This window comes from Muscardinus avellanarius (genome assembly GCF_963383645.1).
Source record: "Muscardinus avellanarius genome assembly, chromosome: 1".
NCBI classification, from domain to species: Eukaryota; Metazoa; Chordata; class Mammalia; order Rodentia; family Gliridae; genus Muscardinus; species Muscardinus avellanarius.
The window spans coordinates 196,539,246-196,567,206 of NC_137786.1; the positions used below are offsets into that span (position 1 = coordinate 196,539,246).

At 35.9% G+C, this 27,961-nt stretch overlaps 1 protein-coding gene across 3 annotated transcripts in view; it reads left to right on the forward strand.

Annotated features, from left to right (window-relative positions):
- Positions 1–27,961, forward strand: part of NELL1 (neural EGFL like 1) — a gene marked incomplete at both ends in the record, with an annotated part of 934,260 nt that overhangs the window by 871,723 nt on the left and 34,576 nt on the right. For 2 of the 3 annotated variants that reach the window (XM_080695282.1, XM_080695281.1), the window contains one exon: positions 21,337–21,477. The exons of the other annotated variant lie outside the window; for it this stretch is intronic. In XM_080695282.1, the coding sequence (XP_080551408.1) occupies positions 21,337–21,477 (141 nt within the window). The remainder of the gene's footprint in view (positions 1–21,336; positions 21,478–27,961) is intronic. 3 annotated transcript variants of the gene reach the window in all.

A 27,961-nucleotide genomic window follows, 5' to 3' on the forward strand; every position in this document is an offset into this window, starting at 1 on the left:
TGGTTATAAACAATTTATGGATTTCTGCGGCTGCTGTATCTTTACTTCATTCTGAAAATCTTCCTTTGGCACAAACCATGGGGAATAGATGAGATTGAAAGTTACTAAAACAAGCTGAGTACAGTGGCATGCACCTATAATCTCAGTATTGGAAACTCTGATACAAGAAGAATGCAAGTTTGAGGCCAGATTTAACAGCTTATTGAGATGCTGTTTCAAAGTAAATAAGACTAGGGATGTAGATCAGAGTGAGAAATGTCCTGTGTGCCATCTCTTGTACCACAAAAAAGAAATTAAAATTTAAAAAGAAATTAAAAGTGTTAGGAGTACAGAGGTAGATGGCCTAGGTTTACTCCTAGTACCACAAAAGAAAGAAGTTACTGAAACAGAAAAGACACAGGAAACATGAACGGCTAGTCAATATAGAGGGGCCTGATAGAAACATTATCCAAAAGAATCAGATCCCCTTTCAACATGTAACTATTTTTTCTTATTTTCTTCCACTAAATTTCTTTCCTTTCCATTTCATTATTTACAAATAACTAGCATATTAGTCTACCAGGAACATAGGAAAAGTCATCTGACTTCTTCACTGTTGGGATTTTTTTCCCAGAGTCTCAATTGTACCATGTTGGAAGGAATAATTTCTATCCTAATGTACTCAGTACTCTGTGGAGATGTGAGATTCAAGCCAGATACTATATGTGCCAGCACACTGTTCATGGTTTTATGCTGCCTGGCTCTAAGGGATCAGCTATGATTTCCAAGCCTTGAAGGCACAATATTTCAAATCAGATGCAAGTTGGGGAGGGAAGCCACTACGGCTCTGTGATGGTCATGAGCAGCTTCCTGCACAGCCAGTGGATTCTGGATGATGTACCACAAGCTAGCGGTTCTCAGTGTGGATGGCATTGTGTTTCTCACAGAGGGGTGTTTGTTTCTATGTCTGCCTCCCTCCACACACTGTAATGTCCTCCACAGAAAAGGTTATGTGTGATAACTTACGACTTCACCAATGAAAGTAGGAAAACGAGGCAACATGGTGTAATAGAGGAGCAGAGAATTTGGCATTTGACGAACTTGGTCTTGAATCCTGGTTCTATCGTGTATTACCTTGTGGCCCTGGGAAGGTGGCATAAATTCTTAGTTTTCTTTTTCTGTGTGTTTTTTTCTTTGTGGTACTGTATATTGAACTCATTGACATTCTACCTTCAAGCTAAACTCTTAACAATTTTGCTTAGTGTTGTTTTGGAAACAAGGTTTCTTTGGCTTACAGAGCGTCTCACCATATTGCTGAGGCTGTCCTCAGACCTGTAATCCTCCTGTCTCAGCCTCCCATGTACAGGGAATATAGTAATGTGACACCATACCCAGATTACACTTATAGATTATAAAATGGGGAAAGTTAGTTGTACTTCTCTGTATTGTTGTGGAGTGTAAAACAGTACCAGAGTACTTAATAGGCATTAAAATGTTCTTTTTCTATTATTTGTAGTTTCAGTCCTAGCAAAGTATCTGGACATGTCAGGTGATAAATACATATATCTATAAAAGAGAAAAAATAGTTTTTACATACTACTTTAAAATGTCTAGCAATTTGTTGTTGTTACTGTTTAAAGTGTTGTTGAAATGTTTACTCGTTTATATGTTATGTATCTGTCCAATCAGCTTGGAAACCAAGGGGTTTTCCTAGAACCTACTTTTCCCCTGGGTTCAATTTTCTTACATGGGAAAGGATGGCAATTGGGGTGAGAGTTTGCAAATTAGAAGTGAAGTTTGATGAAAACATGTGTATGTCTTGCACACTGTTGGCCCAAAATGTGTTTTAAAAAATATAATCAACCTTACAGCACCTTTAAATAAAGAAGGGACTAATTTTGTGGGAGGATTCCAATCTACCATGCTGATATTTTCTGGAGTTAAATATTAGATGGTCCCCTTGTGCAAAACAAAGTTTCCCTTAGCTCACCAGCATCTAGACTACATCATTCAATTAAGTTACTTGCTTAGATCTTACCATTTTTTTGCAATGTATGACCATGAATATGGAACATATAAAGATTTCTCTGTTCCTCTATGATTCCATGGTTTCTAAGTATGTGGAATTTAGATATTTATAATACTAAAAAGGCTCTTACAATGGAAAGGAGTCATGATTTGCCAAAGGCACCCCTAAGAAACTTCAACTAATGGCCACATGCAATGACAGCCTTTAATTCAATTCTGAGTGGGTCCTTCCTCCTATAACCCAGCTTCTAAGGAGTCTTTTCTCCATCAACAAATAGAGTTTTTTTTTATTACATCAGTGTGTATTTAAGCTTATTAAATAAGAAATGATAGGATGCCTTTGATTCCTCTGGTAGGTACTTGATCCCAGCTTGGATCTTTTCGAGTTCTAGATTCTTTGCTGAATGGGTTCAGTTTTGGCCCTGGATCCTTTCTAAGGATCAATCCTGCAACAACAATTCCACCATTTCAGGCATATTCTGGATCTTGTGGAGCTGTAACTAGTCAAAGCAGCATACCCACTCTTTGGGAATCTTAAACCTTGGTGCTTCTGATAAGAGTGTTCCTGAATTTTCTCTTCTAAATTTCTTCTCCAAATTACAGGAGAAAAAAGAGACACTTTTGTTTTCCTCCTTTCAAAAACATAAATTGCAAAACTTTTTGACTTTGATAAATAAAAGCTTTCATTTTTTAAAAATAACTTCTTCATTATGATCGTTACTTGTCTACAACTACACAACATAAAAGGATTTTTTCTCTGGGTGTAGACCAATAGTGACAGAAATATGGTAAAGCTTTCTAAAGAACTGACATAAATTCTTCATTTTTTACTGGGGCTGAAACCACTGTTTTATTTGGAGGTAAATTATCTTATTTATCATCTCTGCATAAATAACTCCAATATGAATAATTCAGGCTATTGGAATACTCAAAGTAAAAAATGTGGACCTGTCCTTAAAGGGATAGGTTGAATATCCTACAAGAATAAATTAAAAACCAGTTTGAATTCCTCTTTTAATCAATTAATTAATTAATTTTGTGGTACTGGTGTTCCTGGAAGCCCTTCTACGTCCGGGCTACACTCCCAGACCTATTTTATATTTTTATTTGGAAACAGGGTCTCTTAAGCCAGCGCAGGTGACTTCGAACTTGCACGATCCTCCTATCTTTGCCTCCCAAGTGCGGGAATTACAAGTGTGTGCCACCACGCCGGGCTGAATTCCTCTCTTTAAATAGGAAAAAAGTCATCATTTAAAATGGTTTCACTTGCCGGGCATGGTGGTGCACACTTGTAATCCCCGCACTTAGGAGGCGGAGACAGGAGGATCGCGCAGGTTTGAAGTCAAACTCGCTGACTTAAGAGACCCTGTTTCCAAATAAAAATGTAAAATAGGACTTGGAATGTAGCCTGGAGGTGGAAGGGTTTCCAGAAACCCCAGTACCACCAAAAAAAAAAAAAAAAAAACCCAAAAAACAAAAAACAAACAACAACAAAAAAAATGGTTTCACTACTATCTTAAAGATTTTTAAACAAATTCAGGATTAAATGTAACAATGTAAGGGGCAAAAATAGAACATAGCCACTTTCTTTCCTGGCCATCATCAGACCTATGGCAGTGACACTATGACCTACTGAGATGACACATCAGTGCATTTTTATAGTTAGAAAAGACTCTACTGACCACATGTATGTGCAGTTGTTTTATCTTCTTCAGTCTTGAGTTTCTTATGTATAAAATGGGAATAAGAATATTCTATTGCTTGATTTTTTCTTAGCCGGAAGTAATAGAACACTCCACTGATTTTGACAAAGGATTAAGTCATTGACTATCACTAATGACATGAAACGTGGTGATATGTCATTCCAGGGTTGGTTCAGAAGCTCAATAGTTTTCAAAGGGCTAGTTTGGTGTGTCTGTGATTTTACTGGATTTTGTGTCATGGTCCCAAGATGGTTGTACATCCAGTCATAAAGTCCTTCATTCATATGGCTGACCAGAATGAACCTGTTAGGAATTCTCACATTTTACTGTGAAAGTCAATGCTATTGTCACTGTCACATCAGTAGACTTCCTCTTACCCCTCACTAGCCATAACATGGTCACGTGTCCATATCTAAATGAATCACTGGGGAAAGTATTGAGGATACCACCATTAATTATGTCTTGGACCTATGATTCTGAAAGTATTGTCACCAGGATAATTCTGGCAAGTTTGTCAAACTGCAGACTGCTTGGCTTACCCTAAGAATTTGATTCATTATGTTGGATGGAGTTGATAATAATCAACAACTGGAGCTGGGAGAAGTGATTACCTTTTTTATGAGATCAAGGAATTTCTACTTTTTATTGAAACAAGTCAGAATTATTCTACCGGAATAGAAGAGAGGGTGGTGTTTTTGTCAGAATATAGAAAGGGGGAAAAATATGCAGCTGCCTGCCTCCTGGTTGAAGGGAGAGAAGTGGGTAGCTACTACAATGCATCCAGCTAAAATTCAATGTTACCTGCCAAGCTTTCCCTAGAAGCTGTGCACCTGCAAATAGACTCTAGCATTCCAAAATTGTCATTACAGGCAAATTCTATCAGGAATAATTTTGTCTAGGCAGAAAGAGTCTTGTACTATATTCCCATAATTCTCAAAGAGGTATTTATTTTTTATAGTTAATTCTTAGAGAAGCTATGGCATTTCCTGTTTCCTTTCTGTTAACAATTGATATGTTTATCATGGACCTTGAACCAACCCTAAGTAAAGAATGAAGATCTGCAAAAACATGTCCTTAAAACTGAAAAGTATCCCAAAGAGAAAGCTGCATACTACCTTGTTTTTTGTTGTTGTCATTTTGTGATACTGGGGATTGAACCCAGGAGTTCAACCAAGATTAAATGTGACAATTAAGGGGAAAAAATAAAACATGGTTGATTATTATTATTATTTTCTAAATTTTGAAACAGTCTTTCTATGTTGCTGAGAATCTCACAACATTGCTGAGTCTGGTCTTGAACCTCCGATAATCCTCCTCCCATTTTACACTTCTAGGTACAGGGATTACAAGATATTCCAGCATGCTCAGCTTTCATATACTGTCAAAGTAGCTAGCTCTTTTTTATTGAACTAATATATTCACCTCACAATCTTCTATAGTAGTAACATAAAATGTGATATATGATATATTTATATGTCATACATGATCTACTGTTTGACCTCCCCAGAATATGTTCCCCAGTTCTAGTAATAACACTTTAGTATTTTTGGGAGAAACCATGCCATCTCAAAATTCAGTCTAAGACACTTCAATTAGAGCTGATTTTACCTCTTAATTTAGAGGAAGGCTGGTAACCCAGACATAACTACAAGAATTCCTCTAAGACTCCACAAATCAAAACTAAAGAGGCTCAAATCCTAGATTTGCATCATTAATATTGATAAAAAATTTTATTTTATATAGATTTAAAACAGTGTTAAACTAGGATGTCTAAAAAGTGCTACATAAGAGATTCTGGCTTATGGTAAGCAAATGTAGTTATCAACAATGTAGAGATGAAGGGGAAGTCTGTATCTTTATAGTTTAGTCCCTAGGCTTTTTAATAATTTTGATCCAATATTTTTTTCCCATGAGGGCAGTGTGTTAAACAAGGTTAAGGTATCACTTGTAACTAGGGGGAGTGGTGGTAATTGGTACTTTAGTACCTACTTATCACTTAGTCCTCAAGTTAAATATTCTTTATTATGGAGGCAGGATATTTTATTGTACTCTGTCCAGTATTATTTAGTAAATTGTGAGATTTTCCAAAAGCGGTACACTATTTCTGGGAGTAACACACTTCATTGTGGTAGCATGCACTATTTTCCACCTGGTCTGTGCAGCCGGTGCTATCACCCCTAACCTGTGCTGGTGGTCTTCTCCTTTGGATATTTCACCAGACTCAATCTCTGATTCCCTTTATTGAGTACATAAATAGCACTCTTTGCAGAACTCCAGAGTTCTCTTTCTGTATAGCTCTCTCCTCTCTAGTACTCTATCCAACACACACAAGCTGTCTTGGTCTTCTCATCCTGTCAGCCTTGCATACTCAAATTATGTTGTTCTGCTTGGGTTCCCCCTCCTTGCACTATGGCCGGTCCTCTCTCATGGTAGGCATCCTGGACAATGTGCCATTCTTCTCATTTGCTTCACGTTTTTCAGGATTCATTCTCTTTAGTTGCCTAATTTCCAGTGTCTTCAAAATTAGCCATCTATTTATCTATATCTATCAATATGTCCCTCTATATATGCATGTACCATGTACATTTATATATGTGTGTATGTGTGTGTGAAGAGAGAGAGAGGGAGAGAGAGGGAGGGAGGGAGGGAGGAAGGGAGAGAGGGAGGGAAGGAGAAAGAGAGAAAGAGAGAGAGAGAGAGAGAGAGAGAGAGAGAGAGAGAGAGAGAGAGAGATTGATTTGTTCTTTTTTCTTTCAGGTAAGATGGTAAAAATCCAGTCCCTGTTACCCCATCTTGGTTAATAGTAGAAGTTTGTATGTTATATATCCATATATTTTTCTCTAAATTCTTGAACATATTTTTCAATTTTTTTTTTTACAGTCATGTCTACTAAATCAAATGTCTGGATAATGTTGGGGTTGATTTCCATTACATTCTTTTTTTCTTTACTATGAGCCTTATTTTCCTATTTTAATATGTGTAGTAATTTTATTATATATTGGCTATCATGGTCCTAATTTATGGACGTAAACTCTACCTCTGAAGAATCTATTTTTCATTATAGTCAGCAGTTAACTTGGATAGATTAAAGCTTTAAATTCTACTTCCATTGTGGTATCATTGGCTGAAATCTCCAGTCAACTTCTTTCCCTGGATGCCTGCAGATAACAATGAATTAAGTCATAGGCTTGAAATGGAGCTTAGAAGGATGAAGATAAAAAGGAGCTCCTTCTTCTTTTCTTCCCCAATGTACAGGAGGATCTATGGCATAATGGCTGTTTGAATTTGTGAGTCAAATAGAACTTGGTTTAATTTTCCACTCTAGAACAGTCCAGCTGTTTTTAACATAGACATATTATTAATAATCAGAGCCTCCATTTTATATGAAAGTAGGGTTATTCAAATTATCTCAGAATTCTGAAGACCAAATAAAATCATGAATATAAAGCACTTGTTAGAGAACATGAAAAATTGTAAATTATTAATAAGTGCAAGTTCAAAAATTCTTTCTATTTGATGGAGAGAGAAACTATAGCAAGTAACCTAGGCTATTCTAAAACAGAATAGGTGTCAAGTTAAATGGAGTGGTTGAGCTGTTAATCACTATAGGGATACAGAGAAAAGAAAGAAGACTTTTTGGTGGAATCAGAATTTGTGTTTAGATTTCAAATAGAAAACAATCACTTGCAGGATAAAAATATGTGTAAAAGTATGAATATAGCATGGTTAACCTGGACACTTACTGTTGGAAGGGGGGAAAGGAGAATGGGGGGAGGGTTAGAGGGCACCAAACACAGTTTAAATGTATACCATTTTCAATAAAGAAAGAAAAAAGGAAAACTGAAAAAATATATTTAGTATTTATACTGGATAAAAATCAATAGGTGCCTAGTATAGAAATGTGCAGGTATTTATGATTATTCAAGGTAGATCTTCCTGTATATTTGCTTTATATGATTAAAAGACCCTCTATGGATATATAGTTTTCTGTAGAGTAGTGGATAAAAAGCATAGATTGTTTAATCTTTACTTATTAATAAATAAAACATTTGTGTATTGAATTTTAAAATGACATATAAGTTTATTTAGCTATCAAGTACTGGAATGGGAAGTTTTATTTTCATTAAATCTCTCTGAGTACTTGTTCTTCGGAAGATTACTCTGCTGTTTCTTGGGATTCAAAGCAGCAGCAACTGAGAGATCACCCAAGAGCTACTACCATACGTGTTCAGGTATAAGAATATTATAACTGAAGCACGATATTGTTGTAAGATCTAGAAAATAATTACAAAGCAGGTTTTTAAACCATGTCAGAGAAGTAATTTCTGGTATATCTTTCTTTTAACCCTTGTCTTTTTCTTCATTTTTTTACCTTATTCAACAAATATTCACTAGTTAGTACCCAATATTTCCAGATCCTATTCTGTGTTCATGTCATAGTATGGAGCTTATGTACTCCCGAGGAAAAAAATAGAAAATGAACAAGGTATGCATATAAAATATAACGTTTGTTAAGTGGCAAAAAGTAATGACAAAAAGATGAGAATAGAAAGGAAAAGGAATATTTGCTTTTCAACGAGTAGGAAGTGGTTGTAATTTGATATACAGTGACAACAGATAAGACCTCTGAAAATATTAATCTTTGACTAAGAAACTGAGATATTTGGGAGATTAATCCAAGGAAATATCTGAGAAAACATTCTAGACAGGAGAAACAGCATATGAGATCATGCTTCATAGCATGAAAAATAGGAAAGTATACCTCTCCTAGAAAAGAAAAGGAAGAGTGATTGATGAATTCAAATAGTTAAGAAAAGACTGCTCCAGTAAAGCTTTGTAAGCATTAGAAGAACTTTGATCTTTATTCTTTTGACTATGTATGATCAGAGTAAAAAGAGAGTGTGGGAAGGCGAATGAGTTTGCTGCATAGAAAGATGTACGGTGCTGTGCTTATTATGGCCCCCTCCATAGAAAATCACACTGAGGCTTGGTCCCTAATGTAAGTGTTGAGAAGTTTTGGAGTCTTTTTATTTATTTATTTTTATTGGTATACTAGAATCTCACATCATAATGTAGATAATGTTGACAATGGCATACATTCACACAGTACTTGGTGCCTTCCCCATTTCCCTCCCTCCTGTTACTGAGTGTCCAAGTATTGGAGTCCTTAAGAGATAATTTAAGAGATCACAGGAGCTCTACCCTAGTAAAGTGATTAATGCAGTTCCTGAGAGAATGGGTCAGTGATTGTGACAGTGGGTTGCTATAAAGCTAGCATGATACCTTCCTTTGGTCCCTCTTGCCATGTGACCTCTCTTTTATATGTTCCATTTTCCCCTTCTGCTTTTCTGACATGTGTGGAGTAACACATACCCCTTACCAGAAGCCAGGCAGATGCTGGCACTATGCTCTTATACCGCCAGAACTATGAACTAAATAAACATCATTATAACAATAAATTATCCAACTTCAGATGTTTGGGTATAGCAACAAAAATGGATTAAGACAGATGATATGTTCAACTTAGGGAAGAATGGATTTGAAATGGAGAAACCTCTGAAGTTAGCTAATCTGTAGGCAATGGTATATGTGTTTCTGAATTTGTGATAAAGATCAGCTTAGAGAAAGAAGGCCTTTGGACTAACGGGAAGGATTTGAAACAGGAATAGACAGATTCTTTGTGGAAAAAATCTGGAGGTTTGTTTAGAGAATAGACAGACAAAAAGAAAGTCTTCAGAGATAAAGTTGGAAGGATACAACAAGAAAGAGACTGATTCTTTTGTTCAAAGTCAATAAGAAGAGATTTACAAAAGACAGAGAGCCATCTCATCAATGCTGTTGACACTATAATTAATAGCAGGTAGCTTTTAGTTTAATGGACCCAAACTAGTTACTGATTAGAACTTACAAAGAGGAAAGAGTAATAATGATGTCACCATATATTTTGTGTAGTGATTCATTGACTTTCTTAAGGTTCTCCACATTTTATTGGAACTTTGTTTGTGAGACAGATACAGCATATATTTTGTGTTTTGGTAGATTTTTTAAAGAATTTTATTGATGCAATTTAATTACATATTCAAAATAATACATTCATATATTTGCATAGCATCTCTTGGTGTTATTCCCTCCCTACCTCACCATACTTCCTCCTCCTCCTCTGTACATGCTAATAATATTGGTAGTGATACCTTCATTTCTCTTTTTTTTTTTTTTGGTGGTACTGGGGTTCCTGGAAACCCTTCTACCTTTGGGCTTCACTCCCAGACGCCTATTTTTTATATTTTTATTTGGAAACAAGGTCTCCTAAGCTAGATCCAAACCTGCACAGTCCTCCTGTTTCAACCTCCCAAATGCTGGGATTACAAGCTTGCACCACCACACCTGGCTGATACCTTCATTTTTTAACATAAAGTTATTTTGTGTATTTTCTTCATCAAGCTAACCTTTTACTCTTCCTCTTCTCTCTTGAAATGTGTTATGTATATAAAATGTGTACTTTTTTAAATTCTAATTCACCTAATGAAGAAATTAAGGTAAAAAGTCACTTAAACTTTCTAGCAGTCATTTAAACTGGTTAGTAGTACTCAAAACTCAGGTACTCCACCTTGTATAAAATTAAATTAGAAAGAGGCTTTAACCATGCTATTGCACAATTCTGACATTTTTCATGTAGTGTTGATATCTTGAGACTTGGACAGTATTGTCATGACACAGCTCTTCAGTGACCAAATGAATATTATAAATTAAAGAACAATAATTATTACAGTCCTAATGAATGTCTGCTTCGCTTTGTAAAGTAGCTTTAATTTATGTAATTTTATCCTTAAGGAAGCATTATGAGCTATGTATTATCCTCATCTAACAGCCAAGGAAACTGAAGCTCCAAAAAAGATAAATAACTTGCTAAGAATTATGCCTCTAGTAAGTAACAGAACCAGGATTCACACTCAGGTGTATCTGACTGCAAAGCTTCATCTATTTTGCACAATTTTTTTCTTGGCTCCTGTCTCTCAACACAAACTTTTCTCTCTCTTCTGCATCTTCTTGCACAATCTATGATTAGTACTGGGGCTTATTCTTTTGTTCTTCGATGTTGAGTCTGTATGAGTTCTGATCTGAATAAAGTCTTTCCCTTTCATATGACAAATGGTCTATAATAATAGGAAATTCTGGATGTAACAGTAAAGTAGCCCCAGACTGCATGGTGCAATAACCATACAGATAAGAGATATATTTCTTATTCATATAAATGGTTCATGACAGTTTCAGGTCTGTGGAAGACCTCTGCTCTAAAAAATCATGCAGGAATCCAGGAAAATGGAGGCTCTACCACTTTTGATGTGGCTTCTAAGGTTTCTCTGGACATTGGCCTCCAGTAAGCAGATAAAAATATCATGGAGGCTAATATTAGATACTTTTATGGGTTATATTGGAATCATATTATTTCTAGCTTGGTAACTATAACTCAGTCATATGGCCTCACCTACTTGCAAAAAAGGCATGCTCAAGAGAAATACCTTGGGGATCCCAAGAGAAAGAGGAGAATGGAAGAACCAGCCTGCTTCTACCACAAGATCTTTTTGCTGTTTTCAGTACAGTCCAGACATTTAGCTAAATTAGATAATAATTGTTTTTGTGTTTGCTCTACTTATAGCAAATTAGTTTCCCAATTCTACTTCCATAAACTTATGTGACTTTTTGGGGAGAATTTAAGTTTTTAGAGGTTATATATTATATATACATAGATGTTTTTCTTGAGTGTCTTATAATGTTATAATTGTCTCAAAATGCTAGCGTGATGGTGCATGCTTGTAATCTCAGCATTTGGGAGGTTGAAACAGGAGGATTGTGGTTTGTGGACAGCCTCGGCTACTTAGAGGCCCTCCACAACTCAGTGAGACTGTGTTTCAAAATAAAGAATAAAACATAGGGTTGGAGTATAGTTCAGAGGTAGAATGCCCCTGGCTACCACCCCCAGTACAAAAAAAAGTCTGTAAACAAATGAATAACTTTATAGATCAAGAAATCACCTCTTTAGAGAGTTTCCCTCTAAAACTCGAGTCACCTTATTTGCTCCTCTATAGGATCTCCTTCTGGGGTGGGGATTGGGTAAGGGCTAATTGGGTATGTGTGGATGGATGTATGTCTCCACAAGTCTTTAATCCCATTCAGATATATGACTACAATGCATCAATAAAAAAAAGAAATCACCTCTTAATCCAAACAAGTTTCCTTTTTATAAGTTTATATTAATATTTTTGATTTACAGAATCTACTTATTTTGTCTTCTATGTTTACCAGTAATATTATCATAAGGTATATGTATATACATGCATATGTATATGAAATTGAAGAAACATATTTTGCTAAAAAGTCTTTTTTGTTGAACCATTTCATGAAGTTTGATTTTATTATGTCCAACCTACATATGAAAAAATAAGAATTAAAAAACCTAAACAATGTGCAAGTATGTTAGTGAGGAAGAATCTGAAGTCATATTTGTTTGCAAAGTACATGTTTAAATTATAGTTTTTAAAATTTATAGAGCGTCTGACGAACTCTGTGTCTGGCAGATGGATATCTTGTCATTTTACCTCTGCAAAAGAGGTTATAATATAATTCTTTTTTAAAATTTTTTATTGGTGCACTGTATACATTGTAATGGGGTAAAAAACTTGTGTAGACATACATGCACACATCGCCCAGTTAACCCCTACCCAATCCCCACCCCATTCCCTCCCCATTCCTCCTTCCCATGATTGGCTTAGTGGTTGATATCTAATATCAGCAATTTATCCAAAATTAACAATGATAATCTCACATAACAAATTCATTTATCTGACATCAAGCTTTTGATCACTTAGAGATAACATTTCAATATTTCTTTTTGTTTTCTTTTTTACAAGAGGATTTTTTTTCTTTTTTTTTAAGGTGAAACTATCATACATTTATTTATTTATTTATTTATTTATTTATTTATTTATTTTTCAGAAAAAATCTATCCTAACATGAAATATAAACACTAAATACCCAAAACAATCTCAAAAAAGAACAAAGCTAGAAGATGTACATTTTCTGATTTCAAACCTTGTAAAGCTACAATAATTGAAACAGTGTAGTACTGCTATAAAGGCAGATATATAAACCAGTGGAGTAAAATAAAAAGCCTAGAAATGAATTCTTCCATATATGGTCAAGTTATTTTTGGCAAGGTTTCCAAGAACATTTGGTGAAGGAAATAATAATCTTTTCACTAAATATTGTTGAAAAATAATAATTACATGAAAAAGAATAAAATTGGACCCTTACCTAACACCATATACAAATATTAACTCAAAGTAGATAAAAGAACTAAATGTAAATCTTAATACTATAAACTTTTAGAAGAAAACCTGGGTCATAAAACTTCACAACATTGAAATTGTCAGTGATTCTTGGATATGATTTCAAGGCACAGGCAACAAAAGAATAAACAAACAAACTTTCTAAAAAATAAAAAAAATTTATACATCCAAGGACAATATAAACAGAGTTAAAAGTTACTTATAGAATGGGGTAAAATATTTCCAAATGCTATATCTGAAGGTATATTAATAATCCAAATAGAAATCCTAAAAATTAGCAACAATAAAAGCAAACAATACAATTTAGAAATAGGTAAAAGACTAACATAAATAATGAATCTCCAAAGATAACCATCTTAGTTGTCTGCTGAATGGAAAAAACGTGTTTCTCTGGTTCTGGTGTGTGTTACCTATTTCTTCTTTGTAGTTAATCTCTTTGAGTATTTTCTCTAGTCCTGGTTTTAAAGACATAAATTCCTTCAGTTTCTGTTTGTCATGGAAGCTTCTTATTTCCCCATCTAATTTGATAGAAAGTTTTGGTGGGTAGGAAATTTTTGGTTGGAAGTTGTTTTCTTTCAGAGTTTGGAATATGTTACTCCAAGCCCTTCTGGCTTTCATGACTTGGTTTGGGACTGGAGTGATTCTAATTGTTTTGCCTCTGAATGTCACTTGCCCATTTGTTTTTGTTGCCTTTAAGATTCTCTGCTTGGCTTCCACATTAGTCATTTTGACAATTATGTGGCGTGGGGAACTTCTTCTCTGATCCTGTCTAAAGGGAGTTCTATAAGTTCCCTGGACCTGTGTAGCAACCTCTTGCTCTATGTTTGGAAATTTTTCTGCTATTACTTCTCTGAAGAGATTGTTGATCCCTTTAGTTTCACCTTCTTTTCCCTCCTCTATTCCAATTATTCTTAGGTTAGCTCTCTTAAAACGGGCCCATATTTCTTCAATGTCAGATTCCTGTTGTCTGATTTTTTTCCCTAAGCTATAAATTATGCGTTCATTTTTGGAGTGATCATCTTCTAGGAGCCAGATTATATTCTCCATTTGGTCTAATCATTGTTTTTACTTTGAATTGAGGCCTTTACCTCAATGATCGTATCCTTTATTTATTTCAGACTCTCTCTAAATTCTTTTAGAAAGTCCTGTATTATTTCTACAGTTATATTCCTGATTTGATCTTCTGGAGATCTCTGAATTTCTGTGTTATCAGGTTCTGATGATATGGTGTTGTGGGCATTCATTGCTCTATTGTTCCTCTTTCCCATGATTTCAGAATTTTGTGCCTTCCCTGGGTCACTACGATTTCATTTAAGGTGCTCTGTATCTTGACTCTGTGGTAATCTCAGCCGCCTCTATCCCCAAGGAGGTTATCAAAGCTGCACAAGTCCTTGGGAGTGCAGTACAGGAATTTCTTCTTTACGGGCCACAATTTTACTCATGGTTATTGAGTGTGCTGATAAGGTGCTGTCGCAGGGCAGGGTGAACTCGTTGTAGCTGCTGGCAATATGGCGCCGCTGTCACACCCTCAGCCATGAGGCTGGCACTGCTGGCAAAATGGCACCACTGCCACATCCTCAGCCATGAGCCTGGTGTATTTCTTTTCTTGTTTTGAGCTCCGTTCTGAGTCCCTGGAAGGCGTGATGAGCTTGGCCACTGGGAGTTTTAGATTTTCTTTGTGCTAAAAGAACTGCTGAATTACACCCGAATGATCTGCAGCTGCTCACTTTAACTCCTTGTTAAACCTTTCCTCTCTGGAGCCTGGGGCCATGAGGGAAGATGGTGCCAGCGTGGCTCCGCCACTGCATTGTGGGCTTGATTTCTTTTCTGGTCTCTGGTTGTACTTCTAGTCTTTTTTTCTCTGTCCCTTGTGTTTACATTTTTTCTCTGTTGCTAGTGTTTTCTGGCTATGAAAAGCGTTAATTTTGTGGCAATAGAGATAGAGTTTTAGCAGGACTCGTAAATACTTTTTTTCTCAGTCGCCATCTTTCCGGAAGTCTATAATATAATTCTTACTACATTATGGGTGCTCAATAACTGGGATTTGAGGGGGAAATTGAACCCAAAAGCATCCTACCACTGAGTGACACCTTCAGTCCTATTCTATTTTTATTTTTAAAACAGGATCTCACACACTAAGTTGCCAAGGCTGGCCTTGAGCAGGTGATTCTGCTGTCTCAGCCTTCTAAGAACTGGGATTACAGGTGTGTGCCACCATTCCAAGCTACAATAAATTTTACTGAATGAAAAGATCAGAAGTTCCATAATTTGTCTATTTTGAATTATGCTAATATTATTTTACTCAGCCATAAATAAGAACAAAATTATTTTTTTGCAGGAAATGAATAGAACTAGAAAATATTATGCTAAGTGAGTTTAGCCAGTCTCAGAAAGAGGAGAGTCAAATGTTTTATCTCATATATGGAAGCTAGAGAGAAAATAAGAACAAATCAGACTTTCAATTGAAAAGAGAGACCAATAGAATAGCAGAAGGTAATTGAGGAAGGAAGTGGGGAGGAAAATAGAAAAAAACGATGAAAGAAAAAAATTTAAATTATGTGATGCCCACGTACGAGGGTATCACTATCAATTTCACATTAAGTTCAGGGTGAGGTGAGTAGAGATATGAGACCTGAGAAGAAGCACACCAAGAAATGTTTGCATGTTTGTATGACTTTGAACCTCACTAAGTTGTATAATTATCATGCACCAACAAAAGTATTATAAATGAAACTATCAAAAGTATTTTTATCACTAAATCTTACAAATTCTTAGAAAATAATATAATCTAACTTCAAATTGAGGAAATACTTTACTGCAAGTTTCAACAAATTAATATAAAATACAAAATTGTATATTTGAAGAAGATATTTGAGAAAAGCTTTACTGATTTTATAAGTTTTCAAATATCAAATCTAGTTGGGAGAAGATTTGATGAAGGAAAAGATTTTTCCAACCTAAGAAATTAAAATTTTGCAGGAGTACAAGAATTCACTTTTCAATGGCTTTCTATAGAAAATTCACTGTACATTCCTCTCAAGTTTCAGTGTATTGCTTAGTATACATCTTGCGAAAAAAAACAATATGTATTCATCTGCTTTTCATGGTTCAGACAGAAATTTTTATAGTCTCTCTTTTTGTAGAGAGAAAATGTTCTCTCCTTAAATATCTCTAAAGATTAGAGATAGAAGCAAAGTATTAAGTAGAAACTACATGATGTCCTTTAGAGGTGAATAGAAAGTTATTAAATTAACTCCATTTTATTTTGTTTTATGAACGGACATTATGTCTTTATGATCTACAAACATGAGGAAATCTTGAAGTACTCTGAATCTCAGTTATAGTATTTACTCATTCTCCCTTTCATTCAGGCCATCAGTCATTTGTTTTTCATTCATTCAGTCTTACATACATGTGTTGGGCACATTCCTATTGCTTGTAATCCATGTGTTATCACTACAGATGTAAACACAAATAAGCTGTTTTCCCTATGCTTGGGTAACTTGCATTTGAGTTATGGATACATGAGGGTAAGATCTATACTAGACCAAGGTACATTCTAAAAATTTAAGTGTGGAGGTTGTATATATTTTATGTGTGTTTAGAACACTAGAGGAAAGGGGACTTGGAAAAATCCTATTGATTGATATTGAAGGATGAATATATATTCTTCTTTTTTATTATGAATCTCTAGATTTTAGTAATTACACCGTACTCACCTTTGCATTCACTTCACATTAAAAATGATCCTTGTGTGCATTTTAGCTCAAAATATATTTATACAATTTAATAACTGCATTGTCTTTATATAAATCTTCCCTTTGTGAATCACCAATAATACCATAAGGTAGAATAGTGAAAATTGCAAACGCAGACTCAACTAGCTCTAGACCAGATTTCACTATGGTTCAGCAATGTGACTTGGACAATAACATTAGTTATTGTATATCTGACATTTGGAAATGAGATACAGAAATAAATACTAGGGTTTCCACTCTGAACAGTCTCCCAGCATCTTTTGATTCCTCTACCACATTTTCAGGCCTGTGTTGGATTAAACAGATATGAACAAACTCTTAGGCTTTTCTACAGGAAGAAAATTAATATTTTGTTTGTTTCCCTTGGGCTGTCTGACACTTTGGGAGGTGCAGCCAGGATTTCTGTGATTCATCAGAATTCCTTGGGCAAGGGGATCAGATTCCATAGTGAACTCATAGGGAACCCACTCACAGAACATCTGTCTTGTTTGTTTGCCAGTAGCAAGTGCTGACTGGGAGAAAGAAATCTCTAAGGACAAAGACAGCCACAGCCCAGCTGGGGGAAAAGACATCATTTATAATTTGTGAAGTCCCCAGTGTGTTGCTGAAAAGCCTCCAAGTGTTTTCTATATTTGGATCTGTGGTCCTTGCATTTAGTGCTGTTGTGACTACACAGAAGAAGTAGCCAATTTTATGTCTGTGCTGAGAGTGTGAGTGTCTGCCATGTGTAGTATGGTTGCATATAAAATGAGTTTTCTGCCTTCCGTTGTAAATATTTCGCAGAAAACAAAAATGTTCATCTCATTGCTCTGTGCTAGTTTGTGGTGATTCCTGGAAGTTCCCAAGAAGTCCCCAGAAACTGCTCTGGGAAAGGCAGGTCCCAAATCAGAAGCATCTTCACTGCTCTCATTTCCAGTGCAAGCCAGGGATTCCCTAGTGTCTCTGGGGAGATTGTAGATATTAACTCTCTAATGTGTTTCAATAGTTACAAAAGTCCTCTGTGCTACACAGATAACTTCTGCTCTGCTGGATCATGAAAAGTCTTAATAAATTTCATCATTTAATTTTGAAAAAGAAATATCTATGAATTCAGACAGGCATTCATCATACCTGCCTTATCTAGAAATTTCCCACTGACTATTATTGTGTGTATGAAAGTGTGTGCTTGTGTGTGTGTGTGTGTGTGTGTGTGTGTGTGAGAGAGAGAGAGAGAGAGAGAGAGAGAGAGAGAGAGAGAGAGAGAGAGAGAGAGAGAGAGAGAGATACTGGGTATTGGGCCTTCCAAATACACCTACAGATGCCTTTTTAAATTTTTCTTTGAAACAAGGTATTGTTAGGTTGCTGAGAGCCTTGCTACATTGCTAAGGCTGACCTCCAACCTGAAATCTTCCTGTACTGGGATTATGGGTGTGTGCCACCACTCTGGGATCCCATTGAATTTAGGGTAGGTGATCAGATCATTTATCCCCCAACTTGATTGGTTTGGAGAATAAGCAAGGGACAGTATGTATAAATTAGGATTTCCCTAGTCAAGCCAGGACAGGTGGTTGCTTTGGTTAGAGATTTTGAATCTCCTGGTTTTCCAAACACTACCCATGGTGAGATGGTTGTTACCTAAAATATTGTTGACATTCTAAATATGACAGAGTTGGTGGGGATGATGACTGCTTTTCTGAGGGCTTTCTAAATGTTGGAGGTAGAATTTGTTGCTTATTCATTACAGAGAGTTATTTTTAGCCCAATATAGAGAAATCACCTCTGAAAATCAATCTTCTGCTAAATATTTGTGTTTCTTGTTGCCTTATATTAAAAATTCACTAAGCTGATTCTCTGACCTAGAGTCAGCACTTTCTTTCTGTGAGCCACAGAGCCATTCATGTCTCACTTCACTTTGTGTGTGTGTGTGTGTGTGTGTGTGTGTGTGTGTGTGTGTGTGTATGTGGTACTGGGGTGTTGAACCCAGGGGCATTCTACCTCCAAGTTACACACCCAGCCCTATTATTTTTTAGATTTAAATTTTTTATTAGTGCATTGTATTTATACATAATAATGGGGTAAAAAACTTGTGTACACATAAATGTACACATCACCCAATCAGCCCCCACCCAGTCCCCACCTCACTCCTCCCCATCCCTCCCTCCCATGCTTGGTTTAGTGGTTGACTTTGATGTGAATAAATACATCATGTGCTTTAAAGTGTTTCCCTCTCCCCACCTCCCATCCCCACATTTAGTTTGCCTTCTTTGCTCTTCTATAGGATCTCCTTTTTCACCTGGAGTTCCTCCTATGACCCCATTTACCCTGGCTTTCACATATTAGGGAAAGCATCTAATTCCTTACTTTTTGCGACTGACTAATCTCACTTAGCCTAATGTCTTCAAGATCCATTCATTTTTCTGGAAATAGCTCAATTGTATTTTTTTATGGCTGAGTAAAATTCCATTGTGTACATATCCCACAGTTTTGTAATCCATTCATCTGTTGATGGACATCTTGGTTGGTTCCACAGTTTGGCTATGGTGTATTGTGCAGCTATGAACATAGATACACATGCATTGGTTTGGTAGTTTGGTTTCCTTTCTTTTGGGTAGATACCCAGAAGTGGTATTACTGGATCGAATGGTAGATTTGTTCCCATTCTTCTGAGGATTCTCCATACTGTTTCCAAAGTGGTTGCACTAATTTGCAATTCCACCAACATGAAACAGGGTCTCACTAATTTGTAGAAGTCCTCACTTAATAGCTGAGGCTGTCTTTGAACCATGATTCTCCTGTCTTAGCCTCCCAAGTACTGTGATTACAAACATGCACCACCAATTTGGCTTCACTTCAATTTTTGAGAATTTTAGTAATCTAAGTTATGTCTCAAAAAACCTACACCTATTAAATGTGAGAAATGACAATGTAAATAGTTTTTTAAAATCATTTTCTGCAGATATGTAATGAATGCACACACAATCTGACTGCAGTATCTGAAGATTCTATAGAAGCATTGAATCTTAATGGCATTTAGAAGCCTAATGGGTTCTTATGTGAAAGGAAAATACAGGCTAATCCTCATAGATGAAGAATGTGACAGTTGGTTGTAAAAGGCTAAATTGGAGTTGTGAAGTTTTAGGAGCTGCACTTTTCGCTCTTTACTTGGCTGAAATGTCACAATATGAGAGTTTCAGGTTTCATACTAAATTCAAACTCCATTGCACAAGTCAGGACTTTTCAAGGTAACGGAACCACTGGTAGCTGCCCCTGAGCTGATGCCTACCGTGGGGCCCTGTTGAAAGAGATTCAAAGTGTATCATTCATTATGTGTTCCATTCTAATGCTAATTAAATTTCTATACATAAATGCCATAGTTCATATATTTCCAAGAGATCTAAGAGAATATTCCCAGCCAACAATGGCTACATTCCAAAATATAATTATGTGAAGAAATTCTCTAAGAATGAACTGACCCAGGGATAACAATCAACAACTCTTTTTTCAATGGAGTCAACCAAGTTCAGTTCACAGGAAAATTTTTGAGCTAGAAAATTTATGTGTGAAACAGACATTCCTAGATTTGATGTAACCAGATTACAGAAAAAGACATAAAGAAGAAAAAAGAAGGAGGAGGAAGAGGAGGAGGAGGAGGAGGAGGAGGAGGAAGAGAAAGAGAAGCAGGGGGAGGAGGAAGAGGAGGAGGAGGAGGAGGAGGAGGAAGAGAAAGAGGAGCAGGGGGAGGAGAAGGAGGAAGAGGAGCAGGAGGAGGAGGAGGAAGAGGAAGTGAGGAGGAGGAGGAGGAGGAGGAGGAGGAGGAGGAGGAGGAGGAGGAGAAGAAGAAGAAGAAGAAGAAGAAGAAGAAGAAGAAGAAGAAGAAGAAGAAGAAGAAGAAGAAGACGATGACGGAGGAGGAGGGGCAGCAGCAGCTGCCAGCTAGAGAATATTTTTCAGAAATAAAAAAATGAGGACCTTTGATTGATTACCATAAAAAATCAGAAGTTTTAAATAGAAAACAAATTCCCAAACTGCCCCAGACCACTAGTGTATTGAGATATTGAAGGTATTCTCAAGAGAAAGCAAATACCATATGTGTATGTATGCCCAGACTTTTCTTTATATACATATACTCATGTGGCTAGAGTTTCCTGAACTTATTTGTTCAGAAGTATATTCAAAGAATAAAATGTAATATCAATAATTACTAATTTGCAAACACCTAGTCCAAGAAAATGTATATAATACAACATTAAAATGGTATCGGGTCCTGTATTTAGTTTTTTGTTATTCGATGCTCTTATGAATGTATTCATGACTAGTGGGTCTAGAATATTATGTAATATATGACAAGGAATTCATGAATGAAGCTTGAAATTTGTTTGGATTCTTAAAAAAATGGTATTTGATTCCTCCTGTAACTTTCACATTAGGCAACTAACCAGTCTTAATTGACATGTTGACATGAGCATGTTTTGGGTGTTTGCTAAAAGATTAGTGTCAAAAGACATTAATGTCCTGGTGGACTTGTGTTTTTCTCTGAGGCAGATATTGATGAATGTACAGAGGGAATCATTGAGTGCCACAACCATTCCCGCTGCGTAAACCTGCCAGGGTGGTACCACTGTGAGTGCAGAAGCGGTTTCCATGACGATGGGACCTATTCACTGTCCGGGGAGTCCTGTATTGGTAAGCAGCTTTCAGCCATGCCCTCCATCTACCTGGTCATTTATTGGAGAGGCATCCTGCTTTGGTACTCTGTTCAGCTATCAGGGTTAAAATATGACTACTCCTGGTTAATCAGTTTTCAATTTCCTTTCTTTACAATTTAGAGATTAGGTCAGGGAATATACAGCATGTTGTATTAGGATTTTTATATAAAAACTGGAGCAATTGGAGGAACAAAGCCTGGAGCTGCATGCTATAGGTGTTCAGTTCTTTTATGGAAAACCATGATGTCTTGCTGAAATTGTTGACAGTGTGAGAGGCAGCTGTGGAGAAGTGGAAATAGTCCTGGAATTAAAATTAGAAAATTTAGTTAATCTCGTATCTTGTACTTCAAAACTAACTGTACTCTTCAACCCTTCATTATAAAGATGACTACAATTATACATATATTTTGTTGAAATTAAATGGGATACCACACACTTAAACATTATGCCTTTGAACTGATGCACATATACAATATAGCTGCATTAAGCTTATTATTGTTGCTATCACTACTACCATCATCTCTTGCAAAGTCACCTCTAATCACCATTTTGTTTGTGATTCCATTAAATGCTGAACTCAGGAGGTTAATACATATAATTCTTCACCTTTGAGACCTTACAACTTTGATGAAATCTAAACATCTGATCAGAAATGTAACTGTTTCCTTGAGAACCTTGGTCAATCAATTTCTTTCATGCCATGTGGACTCAGCTAAATTTTTAATTCTGGGAAAATCTAGAGGGCAAGTATTCTGAATATGGGCTTCCATAGTTTAGCCTGCTGAATTATAAAGGAGGAATTTTATTTTAAAAATGTGTTATTCTGCTCATTGCATATATTTTTTCTCTAAAAGCTCTTGTTCAGATTTATTCAGTATTTTCGAAGTCACTCTGTGACTTTGGAATAGGTTCTCTTTTGCAAATTCTTATCCAATCTGTACTTCAGCTGTCTTGTCTATAAAATAGAAATAATGTTTATATCTATTTGATGTGAGTAGGTCATAATTAATTGAACCTATATATATTAAATATTCAAATGCTCCTACATAATCAATATTCTGCTCATATTCTCTCCATATTTCTCTGATTATGAAAGTAATGATTTAAAACTTCTTGGAGAGGTTTACATTTATCCAGGGTCTTTATATAATTTCTTTATGTACTGCTAGGTACCTCTGTGCGTGTGCAGCTCATAAAAAGAGATGTCATTTGAATAGAAATAGATAAAATAGTTGTCATTGAGGAATGGTTAAAGATAGAATATTAACATATCGGATACTAACTTTGAGGCCTAAAATAAAATTTTAATTTTACAAATTATATTTGACATCTTTGAGAGAAGAGACCCTTAGATTTTTACTGCATTAAGGACCTTAGAGATTACCTAGTTAAGACAATTTTATAACTGCCTGGATCTATACTGGTGCTGTCTGTGCCTTTGCATAGGCTGTCCCCTCTGACTGGCGCATGGTGTTTCACTTATGAATTTCTGTTCTTTTTCCTAGATTCTGCCCATGTTTCACCAGCCCCCATGGGTTATTCTTTGATGTCTTCATATGAGTTATCATGCTTCCATTCTGCTAGCTCTAGATCTTTTACTCTTAATATAGGTTTAAATTGTTGTTGTACAGTATAATTTTCTATTTCTTAAACTAGAGTAGGAGCTAGAAATATGCTTTATTCTTCTGTCTTTCCCGTGAGATCCATTGGTAGTTTGTTGTTCAATCAATGATAAAATGCAATCACTTCAGATGACTGGTAAAGAAATAAATTCAGCCTCAGAAAGGGTGACACCTTGCTTCCAATCACATAGCTGGTTTGAGACAAGATAAGACCCAGCCCTAGGTTCAGGGAGAATTTACTTTGCAGATGCCAGGGGCAGTCCCAGGTCATGCCTGTCTTCCTGATGTAATTATCAGTAGTGTCTTGTCATTGTCATAAGTGTGTCAGGACGACAGATGTCACAATCATCCCAGCCAGCACAGGTCTCAGTACTGGTTTCTCTTTGCCATACTGAGTTGTATCCCGTGTGTGTGTGTGTGTGTGTGTGTGTGTGTGTGTGTGTGTGTGTGTACTGCACTGAGGAGGCACCAGCTTCATACATAAACTGAAGTCTGGTCTTCACAGGGAAACCTCATCAAAACTGGAAATCTTGGAAATCTTGGCAAAGAATAGACTTGTCTTTATTAGTGGCAATTTTTATTTGGGTTATTTTTATATGAATTTCTTTTATTTTCACATTTTTTGAAAGTCTGTATGAATGGGCTTTATAAAGACAGAAATCTTATCAGCCTGTTGATTTCTTTGATAGTTGAAAACACTGATGGTTCAGAGTATTTTCTGGACTAACAGGTGTGTCAATTGTATCATGTGACTTTTTTATTATGGCCACATAATACCATCCCATTGAATGTAAAACAATTTTTAATTTCACATGGTCTTCCAGCTTTTGTTGATATCATTTCTAATTCATCTTTTATTCATCTCCAGTATATGTTATACCTTTTTAAATCTCTTTATGACTTGTACATGACAACAAGCTCCTCTCAAGGTTTGGGGCTTCACCTTTACTATTCTCTCTGAGACAATCAGCACTTGTCTTGTGGGGTGGTTCTCTCACTATTTAGTCTCATGTCATGTGTCACCTCTAAGCCAGGTACAGGGATTAACACCCATAAGTAATCCCAGTACTTGGGAGGCTGACACAGGAGGATTGCAGGTTTGAATCTAGCCTTGGCAACTTAGTGGAACCATGTCTCAAAATTAAAAGTAATAGGGCTGGGGGTGTAGTACACAGGTAGCATCCCATGGTTTAAATCTCAGTATCCCCCATATATACATGCACACAAGTTACTTCTTCAGGGAGATACTCCCTGAGGATTTTATCTACCCAATCACTTCATTATGATATTATTTTATATATGTCCAGCATTTTTTAATTATGAAACTTACTATATCTGAATATGTGTCCAGTTGTCTCTTGCCATAACTATATGAATTCTTTGGGAGCAGAGACTGTAACACCTGTAAAAATACTGTTAGAAAATAGTAGATGTTCCTTGCACCTTTGTCAAATAATTGAAGGAACAAACAACCAAAGCCATATGAGGTCAGATTCACTTTCTATTTGGCTTGACATAATTCTGTAAATTGTGGTACATGACATGAGGCATTATCTATTACAAAGACATCTAAGCCTTTAATTTCAGAAAACTATGAGGATAATCATCATACCAGCACTGTGTTCAGCTTTCTGGGAATGTAATTATGAGCAAGTTAGGATATCTGTTCTTGATGGATTTATGACCTTAAATATTCTGAATCATAATAACACAGCTTAGTGGCACTGAAAATTAGCACATCAGAATAAGCTCTATAAATAACACCAACTATTAATGGTTACACTTAAAAGAAAACAAACATCTAAAAAAACCTTTAAGATGTTTTAAAAGTGGTTTTTCAAAATGTACTCAGCTATGCTTTTCCCCCAGACAATGGTAGGATGGCAAATGTTAGAATGTAAAAATGTGACAGTTAGGCTTTTTAGAAGAACAGTCTTATGTTATACTCTCTGCCACTGTTTTTTTGGTCAGATGAAGATTATAGCACCTGCTCTATTGAGTTCATCAGTTACTGTCAGCATTGGATATTATTGACATAATAAAGAACACCACTCATACAAAATTTTTTATTTTATAAGCAAAACTGTTTAATATTTTTCTTTTTCCCCTAAAGTAGATTAAATGATTAAAGAAATCACTAATTCAAGTATTGTAGAAACAGACAAGATCATCATTCTTTGAAGGTTATTAGTTAAAATTAGTTTCTCTCTCTTCTTCTCTCTCTCTCTCTCTCTCTCTCTCTCTCTCTCTCTCTCTCTCTCTCCCTCCCTCCCTCCCTCCCTCCCTCCCTCCCTCCCTTCCTCCCTTCCCTTCCCTTCCTCCCTCCCTCCCTTCCTCCCTTCCCTTCCCTTCCTCCCTCCCTCCCTCTCTTCCTTCCTCCCTCTCCCTAACTCTCTCATTTGATTGTGTGTATTTGTAATGCCAGAGAGTCCCCAAAATGTTCACATTTGTGTTTGGAGAAGATTAGAATGATCTCCTCATACTTTATATTTCAATGTAGCAGTGGGAGTCAGTGATTTTATTGTATTGCCTTAGTGTAAAAGTTATGGATCATTGCCTTTTTATCTAGGAATAATAACCTAAATAACTTAGGAATTAGGGGAACTAATAAATAATGAAAAACTATACATGAACACACCTGTGCAATTAAAATTCCTTTGGGATTTAGGTTTAATAGTCACAACTCAGAACACAGTTCTCATAGGAGTGGACATAAATGGGATAGAACTTGAAGATAGTCTGTTTATACTAATTCTGTGACAAAGCTCACTGATGGATGAAAGTTGTGCAGGCTGAGCTTCCTAACTTAGTAACATAGCTGAACAAGAATGTAATATAATGGAGAGGCTTAAAGCACAAAAAGGCCTAGATTCAAATCTCAACTCTGCCACTTTCTGTCTTAGTAGTATTAGGCAAGATATTTAAGCTTTGCTACTTTCATTAGTGTACAGGGTTGTAATAACACTTGCAACGGGTGCAGTAGCCCATGTCTGTAACCCCATACTTGGGAAGCTGAGACCAGAGGATTACAGATTCATGCAACTTAATGAGATCTTGTCTCAAAATAAAAATAAAATGGGACTGGAGGTGTATCTAAAAAGTAGAATGCTTTTGTGTTCATTTTCTAGCAATATATGAATAAATAAATAATACTTGCAGTATACTTTTTCTAAGTGTTCACACATGCAAATAATCTGGAAAGTAGTAAATAAAATTTGTTAATATTTAATCTCCCTCTACTGCAGTTATCTCTCCTTCCGAATGAATATAATAACGGTAATATTAATAAGAGCTAATACTTATTGAGAGCTTATTTTGTGCCAATGTTTTGATCAATTTACAAAAGTGCCAACCTCATAAGTTACTGTGGAGTAATTGTGAAGATTAAATAAGGTAACATAGAAAAAAGAACATTTAGTACTTAGATTTTAAGTGCTCAATAAAGATCAGCCATTATCATTAACTGGACACGAATTCTGTACCAGTCAATTTTGAGTATTATTAAATTTGGTTTCACAACCATCATAGGAGGAAAATCCTCCTACTATCACCATTTTAAAAACAAGGGCTCAAAGATTAAGATAAATTTCCTTGATTTCCACAGCTGATAAATGGTGCCCAGAAGCTGTAATCTGCATATGTTTGATCCCAAACTTTTGACACTTAATATACTAACTCTGTAATGATTCCCAGACAGTGGGACCAATGATAAGCCGGCATTAGAGGGGATGTTTGACAGAGCAGGAATAAGGTAAAGTAAATAGAATGCAAGTAAGTGAGTGAGGTGGCAAGTAATCTGTTAGAATTGTAAGCATTGAGGAAGTATTTTACCTACTAGATTCAAGGGCTATGGGGCAGGACAGCAAGATGACACTTTGTGGATAATTAATTGTATAGCACCCCAGCCTTGGCAGTAATGTCACCTGTGTGTTTACTGTTGTCATTACCTGCTCTGCATTTCTGGCTATCTAAATCCAAAATAAAAAAGGGAAAGGAATAATAGGCAGGGGTAGAGAATAAAAATATCATAGTAAATAGAGTTGTGGGTTTTTGGGTTTTTTTGTACTAGGATTGAACCCAGAGACATTCTACCTCTGAGATATACTATTTTATTTTTTATATTTTAAAACAAAGTTTCAGATGCTTAGGGCCTCACTAAATTACTGAAACTGGCTTTAAATTTGTGATCCCCCTGTCTCAGATTCCCAAGTCATTCATGTATTAATGCTCTTTATCTTAAGTAAAATTAGTATATTAAATGACTATACATTTAATTCAAAGTCAAAACAAAGCATGATAAAATAAATTATTTGAAAATAAAGAGATACATTAGCATTTAGAGTTAATAGCTTTTTAATAACATGGCAGCTAGATCATGATTAATATATATTATTATAATCTGAAAGAAGGTTACATATAAAACTCTCAAGCAATAGAAACTCAAATGTACTTCTTCTGTTATAGGAACAGACATGCTAAGGTGAAAAAAGCATCTTTGTGGATCAGGATATTTCAAACAATGATAGTTTAAGAGGCAGGGACGCACAAGACACCAATCTTGGGAACACTCATGGATTTTTCTCTTTGCCAAGCAATAAGATCCACCCGAACACAAAGTATTTTTGGTTAAACAGCACATGCACCCCTTCTTTGATAATATTTGGTATGGTCTTGTCGACTTATAAGTTTATATTTGTGACCAAAGAGTTTTAGTCTTGGTTTATATCCAAGCAATAAATTCTCTGAGATTGAAGGGTTTCATCAAAGACAGACACCACTTATCTATAGTAGCTGTTTAAAAAGCTTTATTCACTGTGGTAAGATGAGTCTTGGCAATGT